The 22,763-nt window shown below is 37.9% G+C and overlaps 3 protein-coding genes across 4 annotated transcripts; 1 reads left to right on the top strand and 2 right to left on the bottom strand.

The window, feature by feature from the left end:
* Positions 1-1,779: 1,779 nt before the first annotated feature.
* LOC113059783 (akirin-1) lies at positions 1,780-10,860 on the bottom strand. The gene is made up of 5 exons (XM_026228375.1): positions 10,482-10,860; positions 4,031-4,177; positions 2,469-2,603; positions 2,304-2,375; positions 1,780-2,200 (listed from the first exon to the last, which is right to left on the bottom strand). Exons 1-5 carry the CDS (start codon positions 10,684-10,686, stop codon positions 2,190-2,192), a joined length of 570 nt encoding a protein of 189 aa, XP_026084160.1. The 5' UTR covers positions 10,687-10,860; the 3' UTR covers positions 1,780-2,189.
* A 1,788-nt stretch (positions 10,861-12,648) lies between these two features.
* LOC113059782 (cannabinoid receptor 1-like) lies at positions 12,649-16,018 on the bottom strand. Of its 2 annotated transcripts, XM_026228374.1 has the most exons (4): positions 15,764-16,018; positions 14,645-14,734; positions 14,012-14,394; positions 13,821-13,919 (listed from the first exon to the last, which is right to left on the bottom strand). In XM_026228374.1, the coding sequence occupies exons 2-4, from the start codon at positions 14,721-14,723 to the stop codon at positions 13,902-13,904; spliced, it is 480 nt and encodes a 159-aa protein (XP_026084159.1). In that variant the 5' UTR covers positions 14,724-14,734; positions 15,764-16,018; the 3' UTR covers positions 13,821-13,901. The 2 variants fall into 2 exon arrangements, with proteins under 2 accessions (XP_026084157.1, XP_026084159.1); XM_026228372.1 differs by having other exon boundaries at positions 12,649-14,394.
* Positions 16,019-18,669: 2,651 nt separating this feature from the next.
* On the top strand, positions 18,670-22,573 carry LOC113059781 (proline-rich nuclear receptor coactivator 2-like). Its single transcript, XM_026228371.1, has 3 exons — positions 18,670-18,844; positions 19,401-19,618; positions 19,811-22,573. The coding sequence occupies exon 3, from the start codon at positions 19,832-19,834 to the stop codon at positions 20,297-20,299; it is 468 nt and encodes a 155-aa protein (XP_026084156.1). The 5' UTR covers positions 18,670-18,844; positions 19,401-19,618; positions 19,811-19,831; the 3' UTR covers positions 20,300-22,573.
* Positions 22,574-22,763: the final 190 nt, after the last annotated feature.

Genomic DNA, 22,763 nt, shown 5'->3' with positions numbered 1-22,763 from the left:
TTCATGTATTTATGTAACACATATTCTATATTAAAAATAGATTTAGAATGAACAATAACTGTTGTACAAAGAGTTAAAAACAATGCAGAAAAGCCGCCTCTTTTTCCGAACAGAATAGGCGACCACTATCTTTCATCTTTTCTGGGAATATTTCAGTCAGATCATTCTAAGTGTGCTAGATCAGAGCCAGTTCCTTATTTCTTCATAACTGAGAAACTTATTTCTGAAGTAGCCTAGTCTTGCAGAGCCAGACATTCGGACTGACGGCTGAATATTGGCCAAGGCCCGCCTATGAGGCCGTTTGACTGACATGTCAAACAACCAATCACTGTTCGTTTTGTTCAGAGTCAAGTTTTGGGGTGTGGAAATGTTTTAATTATTTACTAGTAAATAGTGTTTTCTGAGTCAGTCAATGTCGCAGCTGGCAAGGATGAAGTTGCCGATCCTCACTCAGCATCTCCTCATTATGGGCCTTTAAAGAGAAGTGGATCTTTACGAATTATGATTATAAATGAAATATTTTTTGTTTTATTTCGTTACCCTTCCTATAGATATATATTTATCATGTCTGTGAAGCATGTTCGCTGAGTTTCGGTTAATTTTTGCAAAGCGCTCCAGTTCAAGACTAGACGGCAGAAAGCATATCATGTTTGTTTTTTGTTTTATAAAAGCACAACGCTTTGTTAAAATTGTGAGTGCACACAAATAACAGTAGAACTTTTACAGTTACAAATGATGTATTACTCTTACCTTATGAGAAAAAAATGATGCTTATCCACTGAAAAAATGTACTGGTGCCTCCACGTCCTACAAATTGCGCTTCATCTTCCACTCTCTGGAAAATATTGGATATGCACATCTATATATATTTAACGTTTAAACATTATGTGCTTGAACTGTTTTAGATCTATAGATTTTATTTCAGGCAAGTCAAGATGACTTGATAAGGCTAATTGATTAAACACAGGCTCACCATCTACTGCTGGACCCTTGGTGGTTACTTTAAAAACAAAAACTAAATGAAATAACTTTTCCATTACAAACAAAACCGATCCACTTTTATAGCCGAAACAGTGTTGGGGGGGGGGGGGGGGGGGGGTTGTAGTAACAGTATTTGCAAGCTACAGTAGTCTGAATATTTTTGATATTTGTCCTTCGGTAGCCCATTTCATCTTTAAGTTTCTTAAGAGTGATCGGTGATGTCATAGCACATTTTTGCAAGATCCATTTCAGCTGTCACATGCGGAGAATAAATCTTGCATACACACTTAGTAGAGGACTGATGCAGTTTTTTCCTCACAACTGAATACTGCCTCACACGCCACACAGGAGGCCAACACTTATTGTGAATATCTCCTGTCCCATTCAGCCAGCAGTTACCACTTTTTTATTTTTGCTTACTTGTGAGCAAACCTGTATACATTTATTTTAGACAATTTTAATTTACTAATAATCTTCGTCTATTAGCAAACTTTCACTAATTCTCATTAATAAGAGCATTCAGTTAAAAAGTTAAAAATAACAACTGAGCCACTTTTATTTTGGAGTTTTAACAACTTCATTGCCCCATTATTATTAAATCTACAGCAGATGCCAATCAGGATTTTCTTTGAAATTTCCTTTTTGTGTTCCACAGAGGAAACGTCAGATGTTTGGAACGTCATGAAGGTGAGTAAATGACAGAATATTCATTTTTGAGTGAACTAATTCAAGTTGACATTCAAACAAACCTACAGAATTACAAAATATCTCCAAGAAACTGAACTCAATACACATGCGGACTTATCACAGATCTTTTATTTGTCAAAAAAAGAAGAAAAAAGTTGGAGAGTTAAAAAAAAACAGACTGAAGGATAGAGGAAGAGTCCGGTATATCTGCTGCAGGTCAGTCACATTACATTATACAGAGATGATCGCATCAGCCAAGCTTTTTACAGCGGTAGTTTGACATCTTTTCCCACAAATTTTTAGAGATTAAACTTCCTTAGAATGCATCTATAGTTGCATGTTTGGTGTTGGGCCATCAGTAACAGTTAAGCAAAAAAATGAGTTAAATGTGGATAGACCATGGCACCCAAGCATTTTTAAAGGGAAAAAAAGAGAATCAAAAGGAGGAAATTTCAAGTGAAGGGAGCTGGTTCTACAGCAACCAGCTGCTGAGGGGTGGGTAGTACCATCTATAACGTTCTTCAAGACACATCTGAAAATAAAGAGACAATAATCAGAATTTGGACAAACGCATTACAACTGAAATCAGTAAAACATTTTATACTAAACAAAATAGAAGAATTTAATATACTTACAGCTTGCAGGCCTGGCGCCATATCTTCGCATAATCTGATCCTGTGTGAATTTCACAAAGGACTCGTATTGTTCTTGAAGTAGAAAGAAAGAAAAACAGTACATTAAGAACATAATTCAGTCAGTTCAGCTAATACATTACTGTAAGGAATCACAATGTGTTGAACCTGCAAGCTTTGTGTTCAGTATCTGTTCATACTCTTCACGCATCTTCTCTTCGTGATCTTTAATAAGGCGCTCGCACAAATAGCCAACCTGCCTCAGCGTGAACAGTGGCTGATCCTTCTTCAATGATGAGGCACCTAAAAACATACATGAATCTGAATATCCATCCTTGACCATGTCACTTTACTTTCAACATCTTTGGATGTATAATTTAAATAAGAAAAGAAAAACTTTTTCATTCCGCATCTCCTAGGGGTGTGACGAGACCCAAGACTGGGTTCAAGAGACGAGAAGAGATTTTGAAGAAATCCTGACATATATAGGGGAACAGTGTTTTACAAACCTGATCCCAAAAAAGTTGGGACACTGTACAAATTGTGAGTAAAAAAAGGGAATGGAATAATTTACAAATCTTATAAACTTAAAAATAATAATAAAACAGATAACGTATCAAATGTTGAAAGAGACATTTTGAAATGTCATGCCATTTTCCAACATGACAATGCCAGACCACATACTGCATCAATTACAACATCATGGCTGCATAGAAGAAGGATCGGGGTACTGAAATGGACAGCCTGCAGTCCAGATCTTTCACCCAGAGAAAACATTTGGCACATCATATAGAGGAAGAGGCAACAAAGACCTAAGACAGTTGAGCAACTAGAAGCCTGTATGGGACAAGAATGGGACAACATTCCTATTGCTAAACTTGAGCAATTTATCTCCTCAGTCCCCAGACGTTTGCAGACTGTTATAAAAAGAAGAGGGGCTAACACACAGTGGTAAACATGGCCTTGTCCCAACTTTTCCTTAAAATTATACATTGCTTAGAATGAATCTTGCATACACACATAGTAGAGGACTGATCCAGTTTTTCCTCACAACTGAATCCTGCCTCACACACCACACACAAGGCCAACACTTATTGTGAATATCTCCTGTCCAATTCATGAAAAAAAAAAAGGTGCACTCATTCAAAGCAGTTGCGTTCGATCCTTTGCTGATTTAAATCTAGGTGTCTTTTGTGTCACAAGTTCAGTGAGACAGGTAGTGACAATTCTCTCAAACCAATCCGTGATCAGCAGTTTGCACATCATGTTTTGGGAAGTCGTGGCCTAATGGTTAGAGAGTCGGACTCCCAATCGAAAGGTTGTGAGTTCGAGTCCCGGCCCGGCAGGTATTGTGGGTGGGGGGAGTGCATGTACAGTTCTCTCTCCACCTTCAATACCATGACTTAGGTGCCCTTGAGCAAGGCACTGAACCCCCAACTGCTCCCCGGGCGCCGCAGAATAAAATGGCTGCCCACTGCTCCGGGTGTGTGTTCACAGTGTGTCTGTGCGCACTTTGGATGGGTTAAATGCAGAGCACAAATTCGGAGTATGGGTCACCATACTTGGCTGAATGTCACGTCACTTTTTTTTAAAGGTTTTACGGTTCACTTGGAACTAAAAAAAGTACCAGATACCAGGTACTGTACCTAGTGGAAACCCCCTCCCAAAAGTGAACCTTACCGAGCCATACCATGCGGTGTAAAAGTGCCATATGTTTTGAGTGGGCTGACCTGTTGGAGAGCTGGGGGAGGTGAGGGCAGGACTGGAGCTCTGGATATCAGTGGAGCTGCAGGGCTCAGTCTGGTTGAAGGCCCCTTCCAACTGCCGTCGCCTCTGATAACGACTGTACTCCTGACGAATGTTCTGGAAGATCTGCTCTGTGGGGGGTCAAATAAACACAATCAAGAGTTAATAACAATGATAACGGAGCTTAAATTAAAGAGAGAAAAAAAGTCACCCCCCCCCCCAAAAGTATTTCTGGAATACCATCAATCCCAAGGAATAAACTTCCTTGTGTTCAATCATCTTTAAAAACAAAGTAGTTGAGGACACCAGTAAATCACTTGCATTACTTCAAACATTCATCAAGACAGCTTCTCTGTCTTGATATCAATTCATTCCAACAAAGCAGGCAGTGTGGATACAACATAAAACCACTGCAGAAGGGACTTCCTGTGTTTACAGCATAGCTCTCATCTGATCTGCTTTTTATTTGCTTAAACACAGGAAGGCTTAGCGTTCCCAATAAAGAGGTGTTATGAGGGCTCAAGCACAACTTTCCACCAGCGTTATCTATAGAAAGGAGTATAATAGAAGCAAAGGACTCACTAATGAAGTGTAGACAATCTTGTAATGAGGGTTCTTCCTCACAATAGATGGATGTGTTGAAAACAGCGCTGTTAATGAACATTGTATGGTTTTGGTCCAAAACAGACAAAAATAAGACCGATTAAATAGGACACCCTAAATGTTTTATTCTTTCAGCAGGTACTCGTCTTCTTGTCCTTCTAAAACTGTATGACTCCCTTCTGTGGAACAAGATTTTATATAAAAAATAAATAAATAATCTGTTGCGAGAAAAGCCACAACCCAAGTTGACTTAAATATAAGTGCTTCAAACAAAGCATGTAGTTTAACCCGATTGCCCTCTCACTCAAGATCTTTCTTCCTCAGCGCGCAAAGAGTTTTCACAAAAACTTATGACTGTATCCTTATCTGTAAATATCAGTAAGTCACTTAAATCTGTTACACCCCACACTTTAGTAAATATGTGCCAGGCATGTACATCAAACAGACAACGCAATATTAAGTGCGTATTAATTCTAACTCAAATATAAATTTTTCTAAAATAACTTGTAATTAATGTATTATTATTACTATTATTTTTTGGAGGGGTTGAAACAAACAACTTATTTTAAAGAAATAATTCAACAGATTAATCAATTATCAAAACATCCTTCGTTGAAACCCTACTGCAGTCCAAAGAATTCTAACAGGTTTTGGATTCCATGATAATGAGAAAGAGATCAATTTCACTTTAGTGTAAAATAATTTTTCAGATTATGCAAAAATAAATTTGAGATACTACAGCTACAGAAATGTGCAAGAAATTTTCAGTGACAGTTACTGGGCTACACCAGCCCCCTTGAATGACAGTTGAGCCCCTTCGCCTACATCAGATGCTGAGACTAGGTCGAACAGGTTACTTAGCAACTGTAATCTTACATGGTCAGACCAAGCAATCAATAACAGTGGCTTCCTAAGAGGATGGGGAGTGATTCAAGGCCCAAAAGCACAGAACAGGGATAATACCTCCACAATGTAGGTGTGGGATGAACTGGACTGTTGGGGGGTGGGGGGGTATGCATAAGTGGGTGCAGATTTGATTTAGAGCTGCACCTTTAATGGAATGCTATTATCATGTGTATCTTGTCAGTAATGCCAGTTTTATAATCAGTAGTAAATCTCCATCACCTGCTTTCAGATGGAGCAGCATATACTACACAGAGCCATAGTTCAAGGTCAACTTACTCAAAAAAAGTATATATTAAAAAAAATAATAATAATTGCGGATGATATAATCATACAAAGTTTGCGTAGCTTCTCAATGAACTACAGCTCTGTATAGTAATTTCTGCTTCATCTGTAAGCATGTGAAAATACCACATTTAATATGTTTTTACTCCAAACTGACTTTAATGTCAGAGTGTTTGAAATAAATCCTTCTGTGAGATTATGGCTTCTTACACAGAATAAGGCATGCAATAAATATTTTATCGTATCCGAAGCAGTGATAAATAAAGTCTTTGTCGATTAGCACTGCATTATTATATACTGTATTATAATGAAAATTGTAAGACAAACTCAGATAAACCAAATAGTGTGATAGTTGTGTGTTTTTAGTCACGTTGAATCAATAAAAGCAGAAAAATCTGTTTATTCAGCTGCAGCGACCTCTGGCCTTTGGATGGAGATTTACTGCTGATCACAGAACCATGCTTCACTTAGGCCCCATTTACACTTCATGGTTCAAGTGACCCAATTCCGATTTTTTCCTCTCATGTGGCACAGATCGGATATGACCGCTGAATGTGTAAGCAGGAAAAAACCGCATGGATTCAGATTTTCTCAGATCGGATTCAGGCTTCATTCATATGTGGCAATAAATCGGATATGAATCGGATACGTGCATTTGCGTGTGCCATGTAAGCAGACAAATCGGATATTCCCCACTATATGAGAGTCGTACATCATTAAAAAAAAGTGACGTCAACTCAGGTGGACACCACAAACTGAGATCACATGACGCATTATAAGCGTGATGGAGGCCGAAGGATACACACAGTTGAGCAATGCGGAGGTTTCATGTCTTTTAAGTCTTTGGGGCGAACAGACAGTGCATGCAAAAATGCAGGGCTGTTACAGAAATAAAGGGCTCTCCTCTTTTTTTCACCACCATATGAGACCAATGTTTTACTGATTTTTTTTGTTTGTTTAATTTTTCAAATATCGTAGAAAGCAAAACACTATATAAATAATTTTATTTGCATATGCATCCATTGTATTTCGTGCCGTTTACTTCCTTTTCCAGGTCAGGATGTCTACCAGCGGGTCGTCAAAAAAAAAATCAGATATAGTCAGAAATTCGGATTTGGGCATCAAGACCTGCAGTGTAAATGCAGCCTTAAAGATACGCTTGACAATCTCAGTTTTGGCCTAATCACGATTATGATTTCATTTCGACTTATCCTGCAGACCTAAGTTGAGGCATCTTATTCATTACACTGCTGAGGCTTTGAGGAGGGAATTTAAAAACCCCAAAATGGCAGGAAGTGCCCTCAAGCTTAGGGACTCATGCCCATGGGGTTTCCTGCAGGGAGCATGATTCACTTTGTTTGAGATTCGGTGTGTTGTAGATGATCATGTTAATTAGTATGAAGCAAATGGCATTTGTGTTTGAATGTTACTCTTAGAACAACAAACTGGATGTAGCAACCTCAAACATGGCATGAAATAAAGACAGAGGTTACTGATTTTTAACAATTATTTGTCATAAATCACATTATGAAAATAAAACTGAATTAACTTGTAAATCAGGGGTGTCGAACTCAATTCCTGGAGGGCAAGAGCCCTGCAGAGTTTAGTTCCAACCCTGCTTCAACACACATACTATGTAGCTTTCAAATAAGCCTGAAGGACTGGATTAGTTGAATCAGGTGTGTTTAATTAGGGTTGCATCTAATCCAGGGGTGTCAAACTCAATTCCTAGAGGGCCAGAGCCCTTCAGAGTTTTGTCCAACCCTGCTTCAACAACATACTTTGTAGCTTGCAAATAAGCCTGAAAGACTTGATTATTTGGATCAGGTGTACTTAATTAGGGTAGAATCTAAACTATGCAGGGCTCTGGCCCTCCAGGAATTGAGTTTAGCACCAGATGTAAATTATTATTTATATTGCTAACCAATTATTTTAACATCTCAGAATAACAATAACAGATTCACCAGCAAACTTCACATACTAACACCCCATTAGCCTGCTTAATGTATTCACACAGGTTACTAATACTATAACACCATTTTGTGAATAAAAAATAAAATAAAAGATCTCAGGCATTATAAAAGGCTGCTTCTTGTTGTACAAGGGGGGGAAAAAAAGCCATGAACACTTCTGAATGAATGAATTAAGGCTGTTTATATCACCATTCTGCACAATTTTTTTTTTACTCATTTTCACATTCAATTTGACTACTCAGATCAACAAGTAAAAAAAAAAAAAAAAAGGTTCTACTTTAGGGGTGTCGAAATTAATTGTTTCTTCGATGCAGATGAGGACGATTCAGTATCGGTTTAGTAATAGATCATAACGGATTATAACGTACTGACGCTTTTCTGAAGTCATTTGTTGCATTCATTCTTTGTTGTGGTAGCATACATTAGGGGCATTCAGCTTGAAGCACCGCTGTGCAGAATGATCAGTGTATGACATCAAGAACCGCAGACGGATCCTCATGTACAGAGTTGATATCATACACTCATCCTGCACAGTGCTGCTTCAAATCGAATGCACTTAATGCCAGAGGGAGGCAAGGCAAAACATTTTTATTAAAAATTCTACAACTACTTTAAAAGCCGACATCTGGCCACATTTTGCCTTTTATGAACAACCTGAGCAAGACCTGGAAAAGACACAGGCTGTGTGTAAATCATGTGTGTCTCTCGAAAACACACATTATCTGGTGGTTTCTAAAATATAGCAGCCAAAAGTCTGTGAAAGACCCTCCATAGGACGAGGGATCAACCACGTATTCCACAGATCGATTCAAGTTACATGCACAAATAAAAGCCTGACAAGCTCTGAGATGCTTCTGTTCAATTGTCACATCACTAGCAGGGGGTAATACCACTTACTTAAAGCTGTGGTAGGGAACTTTTGATGCTCTAGCGGTTAATAAACAGAACTGCTTGCGTCTTGCGGAAGAACATCGTAGCCGGAACTACTTCTCTCTGTTTATGTCTATGAAGAATCACAAAGGTACTGGGTTACTCCGCCGCGGTACCCCCGAAGTAATCTACAATAGTACGAATATATAAACACTTATTATAGGTGTACCCTAGTGATTCAGGACAAGCCAAAAACACGGTTTGGAAAATGGATTCATGGTGTACTCGCTTATTATATACATTTTTCTACATTTTGAACACAAAGTTACGGACCGCAGCTCTGATTGGTTGATTTCTTACCCAGAGCATCTGTAACTGCAAATGGCAATAGGACCAGTGGGAGGAGCCAGAGGAGCTTGATTTTTTTTCACAGATTATCTGTCTCATATTCTACTGTCAGGACATAATGACAGGTTTAATAAATATGTAAAAAAAAACAAAAGTTCCCTACTTCCCTTTAAAGGGTTAATTCACCCCAAAATGAAAACTGTGTAACTAATGACTCACCCTCATGTCTTTCCAAATCAGTCCTCCATAATGCTGAATAAAGTCGTAATTTTTATTTTTGGACCAAAATTTATTTTTGATGTTTCAACAAATTCTAACTGATCCTCTGATGTCACATGGACTACTTTCTTGATGTTTTTCTTAGCTTTCTGGACATGGATAGTATACCGTACACAGTTTCAATGGAGGGACAGGAAGCTCTCGGACTAAATCTAAAATATCTTAAACTGTGTTCTGAAGATGAACGGAGGTCTTACGGGTTTGGAAAGACATGAGGGTGAGTTAATGACATAATTTTAATTTATGGGTGAACTAAACCTTTAAGAAACCAGGTCAGGTAGAGTTTATATATCTGACTGCTTGTATTTATAGACAAAATTGTAAATGTGAGGTAAAATTCACATAAATTGAGGATGCACTGCATTGTCCATGAATTGTGATGCATCTTGATATCGAATTTAACCAAATCGATGATATGATAATCGTAACCGAACCGAACCGTGAGGCCAGTGTAGGTTCACACCCCTATTCGGCTTACAGAAAAACTGAAATACAGTGGTTACCCCGGTACACAAAGCAGTGCAACTTTATTTATATACACACACAAGAAAGTATCGTCTGCTCTTCAATGTCGTTGAACAAAATAGACCATGAGCGCCACAAGTCATAGTCATATGCTGTATTCAAAATGAAATAATGCCATCGCACGCTCGCGCACGTTCCCACCTTTCCTCTTTGTTTGGACATAATGGTTCAATCCTGCTGATAAACTAACTGGCTGAACGCATAGATAAACGTTAACCATCCAGGCCAGAGCTATGCGTTTGTAGTAAGACTCTGTCTTGTTTAAGGTAGTAATGGTCGACGACTGTGTGTGCATGTGTTTATACTAACGTTAAGCCATTGGAGTTAAATCAAGCTCTGTGTCAGTCAGTCTGTATTAAAGGCCGTTTTCAGCCTAGCTAGCCGAGTTCAAAACAGCTATTCATCCGAACTGCATAATTAACTACAGCCCAAACCCACTACTTTAACATCCATCAAGATACAACCTTATACATCCGAATCATTACTCACAACAGCTTAAGGAGGAATGAAATTAACTGTCGAAATTCAAATAACTTACCCACTAACGTTAGCTGGTTAGCTGAGATTAAACAACCCCCCCATTGCCCTCCACCTTGTAAAAAAGGAAAAAGAAACGACGGTAAATGGCGAGAATCAAGTATTTTGTCACCTGGGGTTAACCGGTGTTCTCCACCCAAGGACTGGGGCGACATCGAGTGTGCCGGGCTCTCTGTTGACGGGCGTAGACCGCACCTCTGCGGGGAAGGAGCAGTCGGAGTCCCCGGTAGAGGATTGCACCTCCTCCGCTTGGGGGACTGCGGGCTGAGAAGGGCCTCAAACTCCATAGATCGCTTCAGTGTCGCGCCACAAGCCATGATCGCTGATTTAATAGACCAAACCAACGGTAAACAACACCTTTGCGATATTAAAATGCGTCGAATACTTTCAGAATCGACTTTCTCGGGGTTTTATTGTGCTTCGCAGCCTCTCGCTGGCTCCCCCTCTGATCGCGCACCAGTTTAAACACAAAGTGCCAGATTTGTAGCAAAAATGCTAAAGCGACAAAGCAGAGGACTGTACCATTCGCAGAGAGAGGGGTTTATGTTAAAAACTAGTTTGCTTTTTCACCCAGTATCATTAAATCATATTTAAATTGTTACTTAGCAACAAAAAAGTATAGTATAGTGCAAAGTATAGTGCATAAATGTAAAACATATATAAAAATCGTTTACTTTTTTAGTAAATCTACTATAGTAGTAATCATCCCAACCTGTGATACTAGGTCCATACGGATGCCCTCTTTTTTAAACATAGTTTCCAGTGATGTATTGATCCAAATAATGAAAGTGATAGTTATACTTACTCAGGTTTATGCTTGCCATTGTTTAATTTTCTTCTGTATAAACAGGCCTCTTGCACGACGTTTAATGTGCATGTTATTTGCATATAATACTTTTACTATAAATTAACATAATATTAACAATAAGTTCCATATACAATCATTATAGCATTTAAAACATCTTTACACGCACACTGAACTCTTTCAATTTACCCAAACACCTTGTGGATCAGTATTTCATTAACTCTTAGAAACAAAACTTTCAATTTGTGAAGCTTTGTTCTCATATGCCCACTCCTCCAACTATCTAATCCTGATTGGTGCCTTACAGTCTTATGACTCTGATCAACATTTATTGAGTGCAATAGTTTTTTGGCAAATGGCCATTTTTCTGAAGGATTTGCATGTTGGTTTCTGTTTGTTTTAGCTTTCAAAGCAGTCTTTCAACTCACAAGGAATCATTTCCGTACTGTCTCTTTACATTTAAACCACCTACATGTATAGAGACACAAAGTGGGCGTCATTCCACACTGTTGATTCCTTATGAATATCACACTCTTTTGCATGCCAATATTTGTCAATTTTGACCCAATCCAATGAAAGTACCATAAAAAGTAAAACATGAAAAATAGCAGATAATGATGTAGGCCTTATTGATAAATAGATAAATTGATATATATTAATACACTCTTCATGAATGTGTCTAAAACGATACAGAGCTCCTCAAACAATGCTGTTTAAATAAACTGAAGGTTGACATCCAGAAAATGTTACTGATGCATTACAATGAAGTAGCCAGAGTAAAATATTCTTCTCCTAAATATCAGTGGGCATAATGTAACAAAGTAATAATACATTGAGTGTATCACCATCACACAGAGTGCACACACGTGATTTATTAATCCATTTGTTTAAATTGTACAAAAATGCTTCTATGCTTTTTATATTTATAGAATTTTATATAGTAAACTTAATCTATAGCACACAAAGAGTACCTTTTTTTCCTCCAGATATTAGCATGATAAGAAATGTAATAATCATTTAATAGGATGACTTACATTTCCTACACAATATTGTTTGTTTTTGCTCAACTTTGCTAATGTAAATAGTTCCAAACAAAGCTCACAACACTGTTATGCCTTTCTGAGCAATGGACAGTGTTTACTCAGTGAATGAATCAGCTTTTTGAATGAATGGTTGAATTTGTTCCTGAATGAATCAGTCGTTTGCATGAATCAGTTGAATCTCAATGACTCACTTATTTACAGTCACCTGCTGCCACCTACTGGCGGTTTTAATTTAACATTTCGACTATTTGTTTCATGTCATAAATATCAGTATTCAACGTTTTATGTTTAAAAGCATAACTTATGCAACTGTAACTGGAGGTTAAATGCGTCCATGTCCCCTCTGAGATACATTTAACTGCGTATGCTATTTCAGATGCAGATTCCAGAAACGTTTTCTTATGTTGGAATGAAAGACACTAAGTACCAGAATGAAGTGCTTTTTATTCTTACCCAAAAATACAAAATGGAAGAAAGAGTTAAAACTGAACACAATCTTGCTGCTCAAGCTGTGTATGAACATGTATTTTCTCCTTTTCCATTTACTTTTCATACTTAAGTACAATAAATATAATATAATTTAAGATTTATACTCAAGAAATATCAATAGTCATCTTCTGGTAAGATATCTGTAATTTTACTTGAGTATGTCTTTCGGGTACTTAATACACCACTGCTAAAGTAAAATTAAAGCAGGATCAGGAGGAGCGACTACGCAGAGGTGATGGCGGGTCAACAATTGCCAGTCTATAAGATCCTCCTCCTTATTTTGTCCCTTTTGGTGTTCCATAGTCACAGGGAACAAACACACACAGACATGTCCATAGTTCTGACACACACATCAAAATTCTTAAGTTCTTTGTTAGTATACAAACATTCTTCATTTGATTATTTCACTGCTATTTATTTGATATCCTGCATTTTTATATCCCAAAACAATGTTTTCTGGAATTTTGAAATGTACAAAAAGTATATACATCTATAATATTTAATACAATGTGTGCTAACCTAAATTATAATCCTGCAGTACTACATTTGTTAAATATATCAAATGTATTAAAAGTTGGAAAATGATTAATACAAAAGGACTTTAAATCATATTTATGTGATCTTTTACTGCTTGTCTACGCTTTCAGAAATAGTATCTGGATTACTATCACTAACAGCCTGATCTTTAACCTTCTTGCTAATCCCAGAACCATTTTGCTTTCTTTGGCCACTAGTGTTTCCCAACATAGGTTGCCTGCATGCCTTGCGACATGCTAACAATGCAAACAGTTCTGCCCTCAGTTCTTTGCAGCGTAGGGCGTATAGAAGCGGGTTTACGCATGAGTTGACCAGGCAAAGTGTGCAACAGAAAGCGAACATTCGTTGTTGTTTTTTTGTAAGGGTCACTGTGACATCCACCATCATAAAGCACAGGACCGGCAGCCAACAAACAGCAAGGATAAGGAGAATCAGACTGAAGGTACGTGCAAGCTGAATGTCCATTCGCATTCGAGCCTGTCCTTTCACGCTCTGCCTCCCGGACTTAGGTCCACCCATAGCGGTTTCATGACGATTTGCTTTCCACAGGATGAGAACATAAGCCACTATGATAGTGAATAGCACCACAAGTTGGAAGCCCGTCCAGAAGGCCATGTAGTGACGATCCACATAAGGGTAGAGACGAGAGCATGGAGGATCAAACTTGGTTTTGCACCTCCAACCCATCAGAGGAAGAAATGAAATTAAAATCGTTACACACCATAATAATACAATAGCCAGCTTGGCTCTAGTGCGTGTGAGTAGCACCTTGTAATTGGAAGGCTTGTAGATGCAGAGATAACGGTCCAGCGCTGTCAGCAGCAGGCTTCCCACAGAGCCCGTGAAAGCCATTGTGACGCCACCCAGCTTGAACAGATAGATATTAGGGCCGTCCCTCTGATTATAAACATGGAAATCTAGAAAAGCGAAGGTGAAGAAACAGCTGGCAAAGGTGTCGGCCAGTGCCAAGCTGCTGATGAACAGATATGATGGCCGTCTGCGCAGAGTAGTGGAGCTTGCAATGACCAAAAGGACCAAAATGTTTTCCAGGAATGTCACAGGGCCGGCTATGAAGCAGATTGAGCTAATAGCTGCCTTCTCTGTTCTGTTCAGGACCATGTAACACTGTAGGCTGTCGCACAAGCTTGCATCTGTAACAGTACGGATCAAAATTATTTAAAATAATCAATTTACTCCCTTTTTAGGGTGAACAATGAATGTCATTTTTAATAATTGTATTAATATTTAACATATAATATTTTAATAAAAAATAGTTTTTAACTAAATTCAGAAGTTTTGAATCAGTATGGTTTTTTATGTTTTTGTAAGATCACAACAAAAATTGAAAAGACATGCCATGGTCACAGATAGACCTTCTAAAATCTTTATGAGAAATAATACCTGTTGATTTGCTTGGTGTACTTCCGTTTAAATAAAGCGGTGTGGTAACTTCTTGATTTTGTTCCGAATGCGTCTGCATTTTCCCCAGAACTAAAATAAATAAATGACAAATGATTAAGTAACAGCAGACACAATTATTGACGTGCCACATGTGACTATTGCCAATAGAAACATGGGGGGGGGGGGGGTATTGTTTGAATTTTCTGAAAGTTCTGAATATGACATGATTAAGAGGGATAAACCACACTCACAAAACAAATTTAAAGTCAAACATGTCTCAAAGCAAAATTGTATTAGGCTTATATTCAGAAGAGAAGCGATGTTATCCTTAATGTAAAATAATAAGTCTATCCCACAGGTCTATTCAGAACATTTTTGAATACAAACTACTGGTAACTGTGACCTAAAGCTGTTAAATAGTTTAGAATGTTAGATACCGTCCCGTGCTGGGCAAAAGAAGACACAAGAGAATGCTTGACAAATCATTTGTATTTCCACATTTCTCCATTAGAGAGAAAAAAAAGAGCATAAAAAAGATTAAGAATAGGATTAAGATTTATTTATTTATTTGCTCTGTAATTACCTTTATAGGTAGACACATTCTTTGATTAGGTATAGAATAAAGACTAATCTGTTTAGTTAAATTAAAACAAATTAAATAGCTTTTCTATTAAAGCTACTTCTCATGTTAGCTCCAATAGAAGGGCTTCTCCTCAGAGCCTTCGTTTCTCCCAATATTCCTTCCTAGTGTTTTTTTTCCTAACCATTTTCACCATTGGTGGCTCACTGGGGGTCAAAAGCCATGATTTTACTTTCTCCTATCTTCTTAAGTTTATATTTTACTTTGCTTTAGAACAATGTGTATCTTAAAAAACGTTTTGCTTTCAGAAGCTGCTGTTATATTAAAACTTAAACACTGAAAAAAACATACTGTCACAAAAACGTAATCAGGCTAAAGCTCTTTCACAGTCACAAAAACACATTTGTCATTTAATAACACACTATGTCTTACTAATAAAGACAAGGAGAAACTGCTGTTCATTAGCACACATTAGAGTTGTTTAATTTCACACAGATTTTTGCATAGCCTACACATTGATCATATGAAGGGGTTCTTACCTTCGGTTTTTGCTGTTGGTAAAAATTGTCTGCTGTTGGCAGATATTGTCTTTCGCAAATCTCAAGCCTCTGATTTCAACACTAGAGCATATGCCACACCCCCAGTAAGTGAAAGAGAGAACCAAAATTTCAATATCACGTCCTTCCAGATAGCAGTTAGGGAATGCACTGTGCTGTATTCTGGTATTCCGCTGTATTTCTGAGCAAGCAGATGATTAAAAAGACTGAAGTAATGAGAACACGTTATTGAGGAGAGAAAAGCAAAAGAGATGGAAAGTACAAAAAACTGACAACCAAAGAGGAACCGTAGTGTCACAAGATGACATACGTGTAATAAATGCTGAAATATTTTTTTTTTTTACCGCAGCTTCCCTTTGTCATTAATCATTTTAAGAATTTAACAATAGTGTGTCTCAAAGGTTCTTAAATGTATTATCAAAGCTGTTTTTCTCTGAGATGAAAACTGGCAATCAAAGAGGAACCCTAGTGTCACATCACAAACAGGATGACATACGTGTAAAAAATTGTGAAACAAGTCTCTTTACTACATCTTCCTCATCTTGTCGCTGGCCTATTTCACAAATTTTATCACGGAGAGCAGACGGTGGAGGAAAATAATGGTTACTTCTCACTGCAGCTGTCACAATTTTTATTACATGTTCATCCCAGTAATTGCTTATTCTCTGAAAGTCTTTGGTTGTTAAGCAATTTTTGTGAGGAACTGTAAATTTAAAAAAAAACACACTCTGAGCTCCCAGTAACACAGTATTAATGAATAAAGAACGAAATATGTTGATTTTTTTATTCTTGGGCGAGTGTAACCCACAATATAGCTACTGAACATTTATTGTCATTAGTATGCTATCGAAACGGAAAAATGATTATATGCCTGTAATGGCTTTGAAATTTAATTTTCTCTAACTATATTGAGTGTAATGTTATTTTTAAGCAACAGGTGGCGCTTGTGAAGTACTTCAAATTGGCTCAAGTATGAGAATGTATCGAAAGCTTGTATCTATCTATATATCTATCTATCTATCTATCTATCTATCTATCTATCTATCTATCTATCTGTCTATCTATCTATCTATCTATCTATCTATCTATCTATCTATCTATCTATCTATCTATCTATCTATCTGAATAAGTTGAGTAATATATACCATAATATAGCTCTAGAACATAAATTTGCATAATAAATACTTTTCATGATTTGTCCTTCGAGTGTAGCAGTAGTATCATATTTAGTATTTGCTTTATGTGTGTATGTAGATGTTTCTCCCACAACACTGTCAAATTTGGTCATTTGACCTCTTCTCAAATTGCGTTTGACCGTCAAGAGCCTCCCACCCGACCTACTTTCCAAACATAGGATACAAACCTAGGCCAAGCCCCCAGAAAGCTTAACCAAGGTTGCTTCCAGAGGGTGTGCACTTCCGTCACCAAATACGGATTTTCATTAAACAGGCAAACAAGTGCAACATTATGCAACAGGTTTGCTTAAGGAATAAGCAGAAGTGGGCTATTTAATCCACAGATGAAGGATTTTTAAATGAAAAAAAGCAATAAATTGTATAGCATAAATAGTAATGTAAACATTGAAAACTTTCAAATGCTTAAAACAAGATTAGTCTACTTCAATAAAAGCTAGCCAACTAAATGTTTTTCTCTCAACCGCTATAGTAAAAATTTTTTATTCTCTAAACTGTGCAATTTTCACAACGGTTTAATGAGACATCGAAATGCATATCTGCAAAATGTAATAACTCACCCAAACATGCTTCAAAACCTAGTTCTGTGTCACATGGATAAAAATGTTTTGTTAATATATTTGTCAAACAACAAAGCTCTATAGGCCTACATACTGTATTATTCTAGCTTAGATTGTTCCAGTTTGAATCTTTTAGAACTGTTCAGATAAAACGAGGCTGGAAACAGGTTAACAGGTGGAAGGTTTAAATTTGGACAATAATGTTTACGTCTCTAACAGCTCAGAGTTGGAGTGCCATAAACAATCTAACTGAGCACCCATTTAGTTTCAAGAACACCAAATGGCCCATATGCCTCCTCCAAGCCATTCTGATGTATGAAGATACTACACCCCCAAAATAACACCTTTAGCATTTCTGTAGCTTTTCAAACACCTTTACTCCCATTGTCACTGGCAGTAGATACCACTTCACAGGTTTTTTATCCACATGTTGTCATATGTCAGCAGGTAGCGTGTGATACTTCTTAAAGATTGTGCCAAGTTTCTTCTTGGTTCAAGACCAGACTACTAGGCCTATTTCCTGCATCCCACACACAGCTTTCCAGTGATTATGGTATTGCCTGCGAAGTGTCTAATATTTTATTTGGTTATATACGATGGATTTGACAGCATCTCGACATACTCATAATTCTGTTATTTTTGTCTTTTTTCTTCGATCACTTATCTGTTCTTTAATCTTTTCCACAACATATGGAGTGTCTGAAGGTTTACTAGATCAGATGAGTCCTTGTTGTAGGTGTTTCTTAAAAGTAATATTTCTAAAAAATAAACCCTTCTTGAATACGTAAATTGGACATCTAATCCTTTAAAAACTGCTTCACTGTTTATAGAATTTGATCAGGCATATACACTTATACAGTATATGACGTGTCATATGTATTTTTTAGTAAGTTAACGCTTAAGTGTTTGCGTTTTGAAATTAAACCAACCGGAAGAAACCATATTATCATTTTTATGCCTTCGAGTTATTACAGTAACTCCGAAAACCAAAATTCCCCATAAACACGTAACGCTCAGTGACGCAGGAAGGATGGCAACAGGCGTGTTTATCGCTCCTATTGGTCACACGTCGGCAGTTCTGCTCCCTGATTGGTCAGCACACCACAAGCCTGAACTACTTAGGCTTTGCCGAGGATCCATTTTGTTGTTAGACGGAGACAAACTGGAGGAGAGTTATACAGATCCGCTTTAGCCTCGGATTCGAATAAAGATTCACATATTGGGAAACATTTTCCCCACAAACAGCTACAGCTGACAGACTGTACCAAGGGAAGACGAAGGGCTTTTTCCATCAAAGCCCGAGGAAGTCGGTAGGTGTTTTTTTTTACTGAGTTATAAACATAGGGAGTCGTCGACGGCATAGACGCCATGTTGAGTACGAGAGTCTTTGTTTTGGTCCGGGGCCAGAAATCACGACCTAATACCCTTTTCTAAAATCATTTGGAGCTATTTTTTTTTGTAAAACATTATAGAAATGATCTGTAATTCTGAACGTACAGATTTTTTTTATTATTATATATATATTTATAAATCGACAAAAACCGTGAAGACATTGATTGAGCATAAAAGAGCAATAGTAACGTAAGATGTTTATGTAATACTATAAACACAAAAGATTTTATACTGTCCGTAGGTTTATTATATAATTGTTTAAATTACAAATTATATGCATTATTGTTGGACTCGAACATATTGTTTACTCTCGTCATTTTCACTGTTTAACGTTACACAAACAGCTAACGTTAGTTTTGATAGCGACGTAATAATGGTGAAGAAACCCAACGTTACTTCTCTATATTTAAATCGAATGCATTCAGCAAAAAACTTAGGTTATATAATTTAACGTTACATGGTTTCTTTTGTTAGATCCACGGCTTCTAAAGAACCGTGCGCCGAGGTGAATTCATGTTCAGCTCGGTTTCACGACAAAACAACACTCACTGGCACATGAAAACTTCAGATCTTGCTGGACACAGATGTGCAGCGAGAAGTAGATCAACTACTTCGAGGACCTGGAGCCCGATTGGTGAAGAGAAATTAAAAACTGAGGACAACCACGCACTCAACTTTTCTACAACAGTGAGGTAAGTGGAGGAAGCGCGTGGGGGATGGGCGGCGACGCGCTGCCTCTAGCCCTTTGTTATTGTCAGTCTGCAACGTTGGCCGTTTAGTCGTAATTTGAGGCCCGTTTTTAAAGCAGTTTGCACTCTTTAAACATTTTAATTCAAAATCTATGTCTTGCCCTTTAATTAAACAAGTTCTTTGTCTTCCCATAGGTGACATCCAATCAAAGCAGTATGGGAGGTGGCGAGAGATACAACATTCCAGATCGCACAGCGTCCAAGAAGAGCCACCAGATTGGCAGGGGCAAGCCGAGGAGTCGAGACCAGAATGGAGTGGTGCATTCCGCCTCCTCAGGAGCCTTAGGGGTGCCCCATCACCATAGCCATCGCAGGGGTGAGAAGGGCACCAACTACTCTTGGTCTCCTGAGGCGTGGCAGGCCGCGGCTGTAGACATGAAGAACGCCTCAGTTCGTTTTGCCACACCTTATGATCAGAATTGGGAGGGTACAGTGTCCCATCTGAGCAAACTTTTATCAGCTCAGTGTGGTCAGAACTATGCTGGAGCCAAGTTTAGTGAGCCCCCATCCCCAAGTGTGCTACCCAAGCCCCCGAGCCACTGGGTGTCTCTTCCCATGGGCACTTGCGATCACCGTGAGATGATGACCTTTCAGTTAAAGAGCCTCCTGAAGGTTCAGGCCTAAGAAGGTCTGTCAGTGCTGCTTTCTTAAGCCAATATTTGAACGAAGGCTCTGCTTTGGCATCTCGCCCTCCTCTTGAATGCTCCAGCTGCGTAATATATTTTACAGCTATTTTTAGATTTGCATCTTAATTGGGTGATGGCCATTTGGCAGGCATATGTTTCTCCTGATGTCCATCACCTAACTTTTTTTAAAACGGAAACCACTCCACCAGTTATTACGTCGCTGTGGCCTTATGGGGCGGTTGAGATCTTTTAGCGGAGCCGCATGCCATGACAAATGAACTGGAGTCATCCTTAATAACTCATTGCTCTGTTATGCTCTTGTTTTGTTTTGTTCTTTTTTTGATGGCTGTTTGTGACAGTCCGTGTGTTTTTTCTTCTCAACCATGCCTAGAAGTAGACTAAATTCACACACCATTTGCTTTCTGAACATTTCTCGCATAGTTTTTCGCTTGCTGAGGTTTGATGCACACTCTCGGCTTGAGTTTTAATCATGCAGGGAGTGTCCGAACCCTCTTGGTGCTAAGCACAGCAGCATTTGTAGCATCATAGTGCATACTGCATTTCCAGGTATCTATTTTAATTTTGCTTTTTGGGAAGTAAAAGCCACACGACTTCGTTCTGCAGGGAGACCTAAGCAAACAGAATACGGAGGGGAACAAACTTAAGTGAACATAGGTTATTTGACGAACCCTTAAGCCTAATGAGGTGGCACAATGGACCTTGTGCTTTCAACACCTGTACTTTTTTTTTTTAATGGCGCTGTGCGCATTGCACTATAGGTGTTGAAATTCACCAAGGTTCAGAAGCTCTATTGCAGCATTTTTTTTTTTTTTTTTGCATCCCTTATTTTATAGCTTAGAAAACTGTGAGATGTTTTTTTTTTTTTAATGTTTACCAAAGCTAAGCAATCGGCAATTTTCTGTTGGAAACCCCCCTTTGCTTAACCAGATCTGGTTACAAGTGCCATAAATCATCGTGTAAGGCATTAGCATATATCAAGGTTCTGGTTGACAAATCACTTTTGGATTTTTTTTTTTTTAAATACTTCGCTGTACTTTTGGAACGATTACAGAGCAAACATACGGAGGAGGGTTATGATGCGAGAACATAGGCTGGATATTTCCTCTGGTCTCATCTCATAGCCTTGTTTGCTCTGTAATTGTTTTGATGCAAGCATTGTTTTATGGAATGTGTGTATTATGGCACAGGGGAACTGAGAAATAGGGCGCAAGTCCAGTGAGGACATGTTTACATTGTTTTATAAGAAGGCAGGCGGCTTACATCTGACACACACTGCCCTTTCTCACTTGTTATTCTTGCACTGCTGTTCATTTGTGTTCAAAAGTTTCAGACAATGTTGCTTTTTCAACTGTGGATATGTCATGGAAGCACCCCTTCCCACTTCGTTATGAGTGTGGTGGAAACTACCTCTCTTGCAGAACGTGATGTTAATAGCTATCTTAAAGATGACAAAACAAAGCTGATGAGATTTAATGTATAATAGAGCCATGTAAATAATGAAATGTATAAAATGTTGTAGCATATTGTACATTTGTGCAGGAACGTTTGAAACCTGCAGATAAAGTATTTTTTAGTAATAACACTGAATGTAAAAGTCACGCTTAGGACGTGGCTTGTTTTAAATTGCTGAAGAATATTTTGATTAAAAAAAAAGATAATTTTGCCTATAGTGCGTCAAAACCCCTGCACTGTGTGATTTGTTGCCAGTGATCTTGCACATACTTTTATTTTATATAAGGCACCGTGTAGGGGCAGAACGAACTTTTATGTGCAAGTAAACAAAAAAAAATTGGCAAAAAAAAAAACATTTTGAAATCGAAAGGGACTTTTATACATGGTTTTTGAGTTGCCTATGCAAGTAAAAAAGATTATTTTAATATTTTTGCAATTGTTATAACTCATTATTTTGCCTTTTTATCCAGAGTCCATAAAGCAGTTACATTTGCCCCAAGTCATTGGTCTTTCCTCCGTGGGCCAATGTTTGAAGCCAATGAAACTGCGTTTACCTCCAGAACTGCCAGATTATAGTTTAACCCTTTAAAGTAAAAAGTAAATATATTTAATGGAATGTGTAAAAGTCCTTTTCCTAAATTTGGTTAACCTGAACAATTGGCTATGAATTTATCCCAACTTTAAAAATGTCACTTGAAATGGAAGCTGAAAGCCCTTTTGGTAAGAATTGGTTATGTACTAAAAGATTGTTTAATTTGGTTGTCTAAAAAAAAATTAAAATTCCTTCCCCTCCCCCCCAGTACTGTGTTTGTGTGCCTTTTTCTTATATATATATATATATTTTTTTAAGATTTTGGAGGAAATTTCACCCAAACCCTGCAGTAAAAATGAGTTTAATTAACCCCACTTAAAGGTGAACAAATAATATTTTAGTGATGTACAAGTATTGGTTTTTGCCAGTAATCTACAACAGAATTTGGTCCAGAGTT

This window comes from Carassius auratus, chromosome 41, assembly GCF_003368295.1.
Source record: "Carassius auratus strain Wakin chromosome 41, ASM336829v1, whole genome shotgun sequence".
NCBI classification, from domain to species: domain Eukaryota; kingdom Metazoa; phylum Chordata; class Actinopteri; order Cypriniformes; family Cyprinidae; genus Carassius; species Carassius auratus.
This window is presented reverse-complemented; position numbering and strand designations above follow the sequence as displayed.

Bases quoted from the DNA above. Each gene is read 5' to 3' on its own strand.
- LOC113059781 (XM_026228371.1), top strand. From the start codon at position 19,832: ATGGGAGGTGGCGAGAGATACAACATTCCAGATCGCACAGCGTCCAAG.
- LOC113059783 (XM_026228375.1), bottom strand. From the start codon at position 10,686: ATGGCTTGTGGCGCGACACTGAAGCGATCTATGGAGTTTGAGGCCCTT. The intron at 4,178-10,481 runs GTGACAAAATAC...GACCCCCCACAG, and splicing joins AGAACACCGGTTAACCCCAG to AGCAGATCTTCCAGAACATT. The intron at 2,376-2,468 runs GTTCAACACATT...TTCTACTTCAAG, and splicing joins ACTGAACACAAAGCTTGCAG to AACAATACGAGTCCTTTGTG.
- LOC113059782 (XM_026228372.1), bottom strand. From the start codon at position 14,723: ATGCAGACGCATTCGGAACAAAATCAAGAAGTTACCACACCGCTTTAT. The intron at 14,395-14,644 runs GTATTATTTCTC...GTACTGTTACAG, and splicing joins TACACCAAGCAAATCAACAG to ATGCAAGCTTGTGCGACAGC.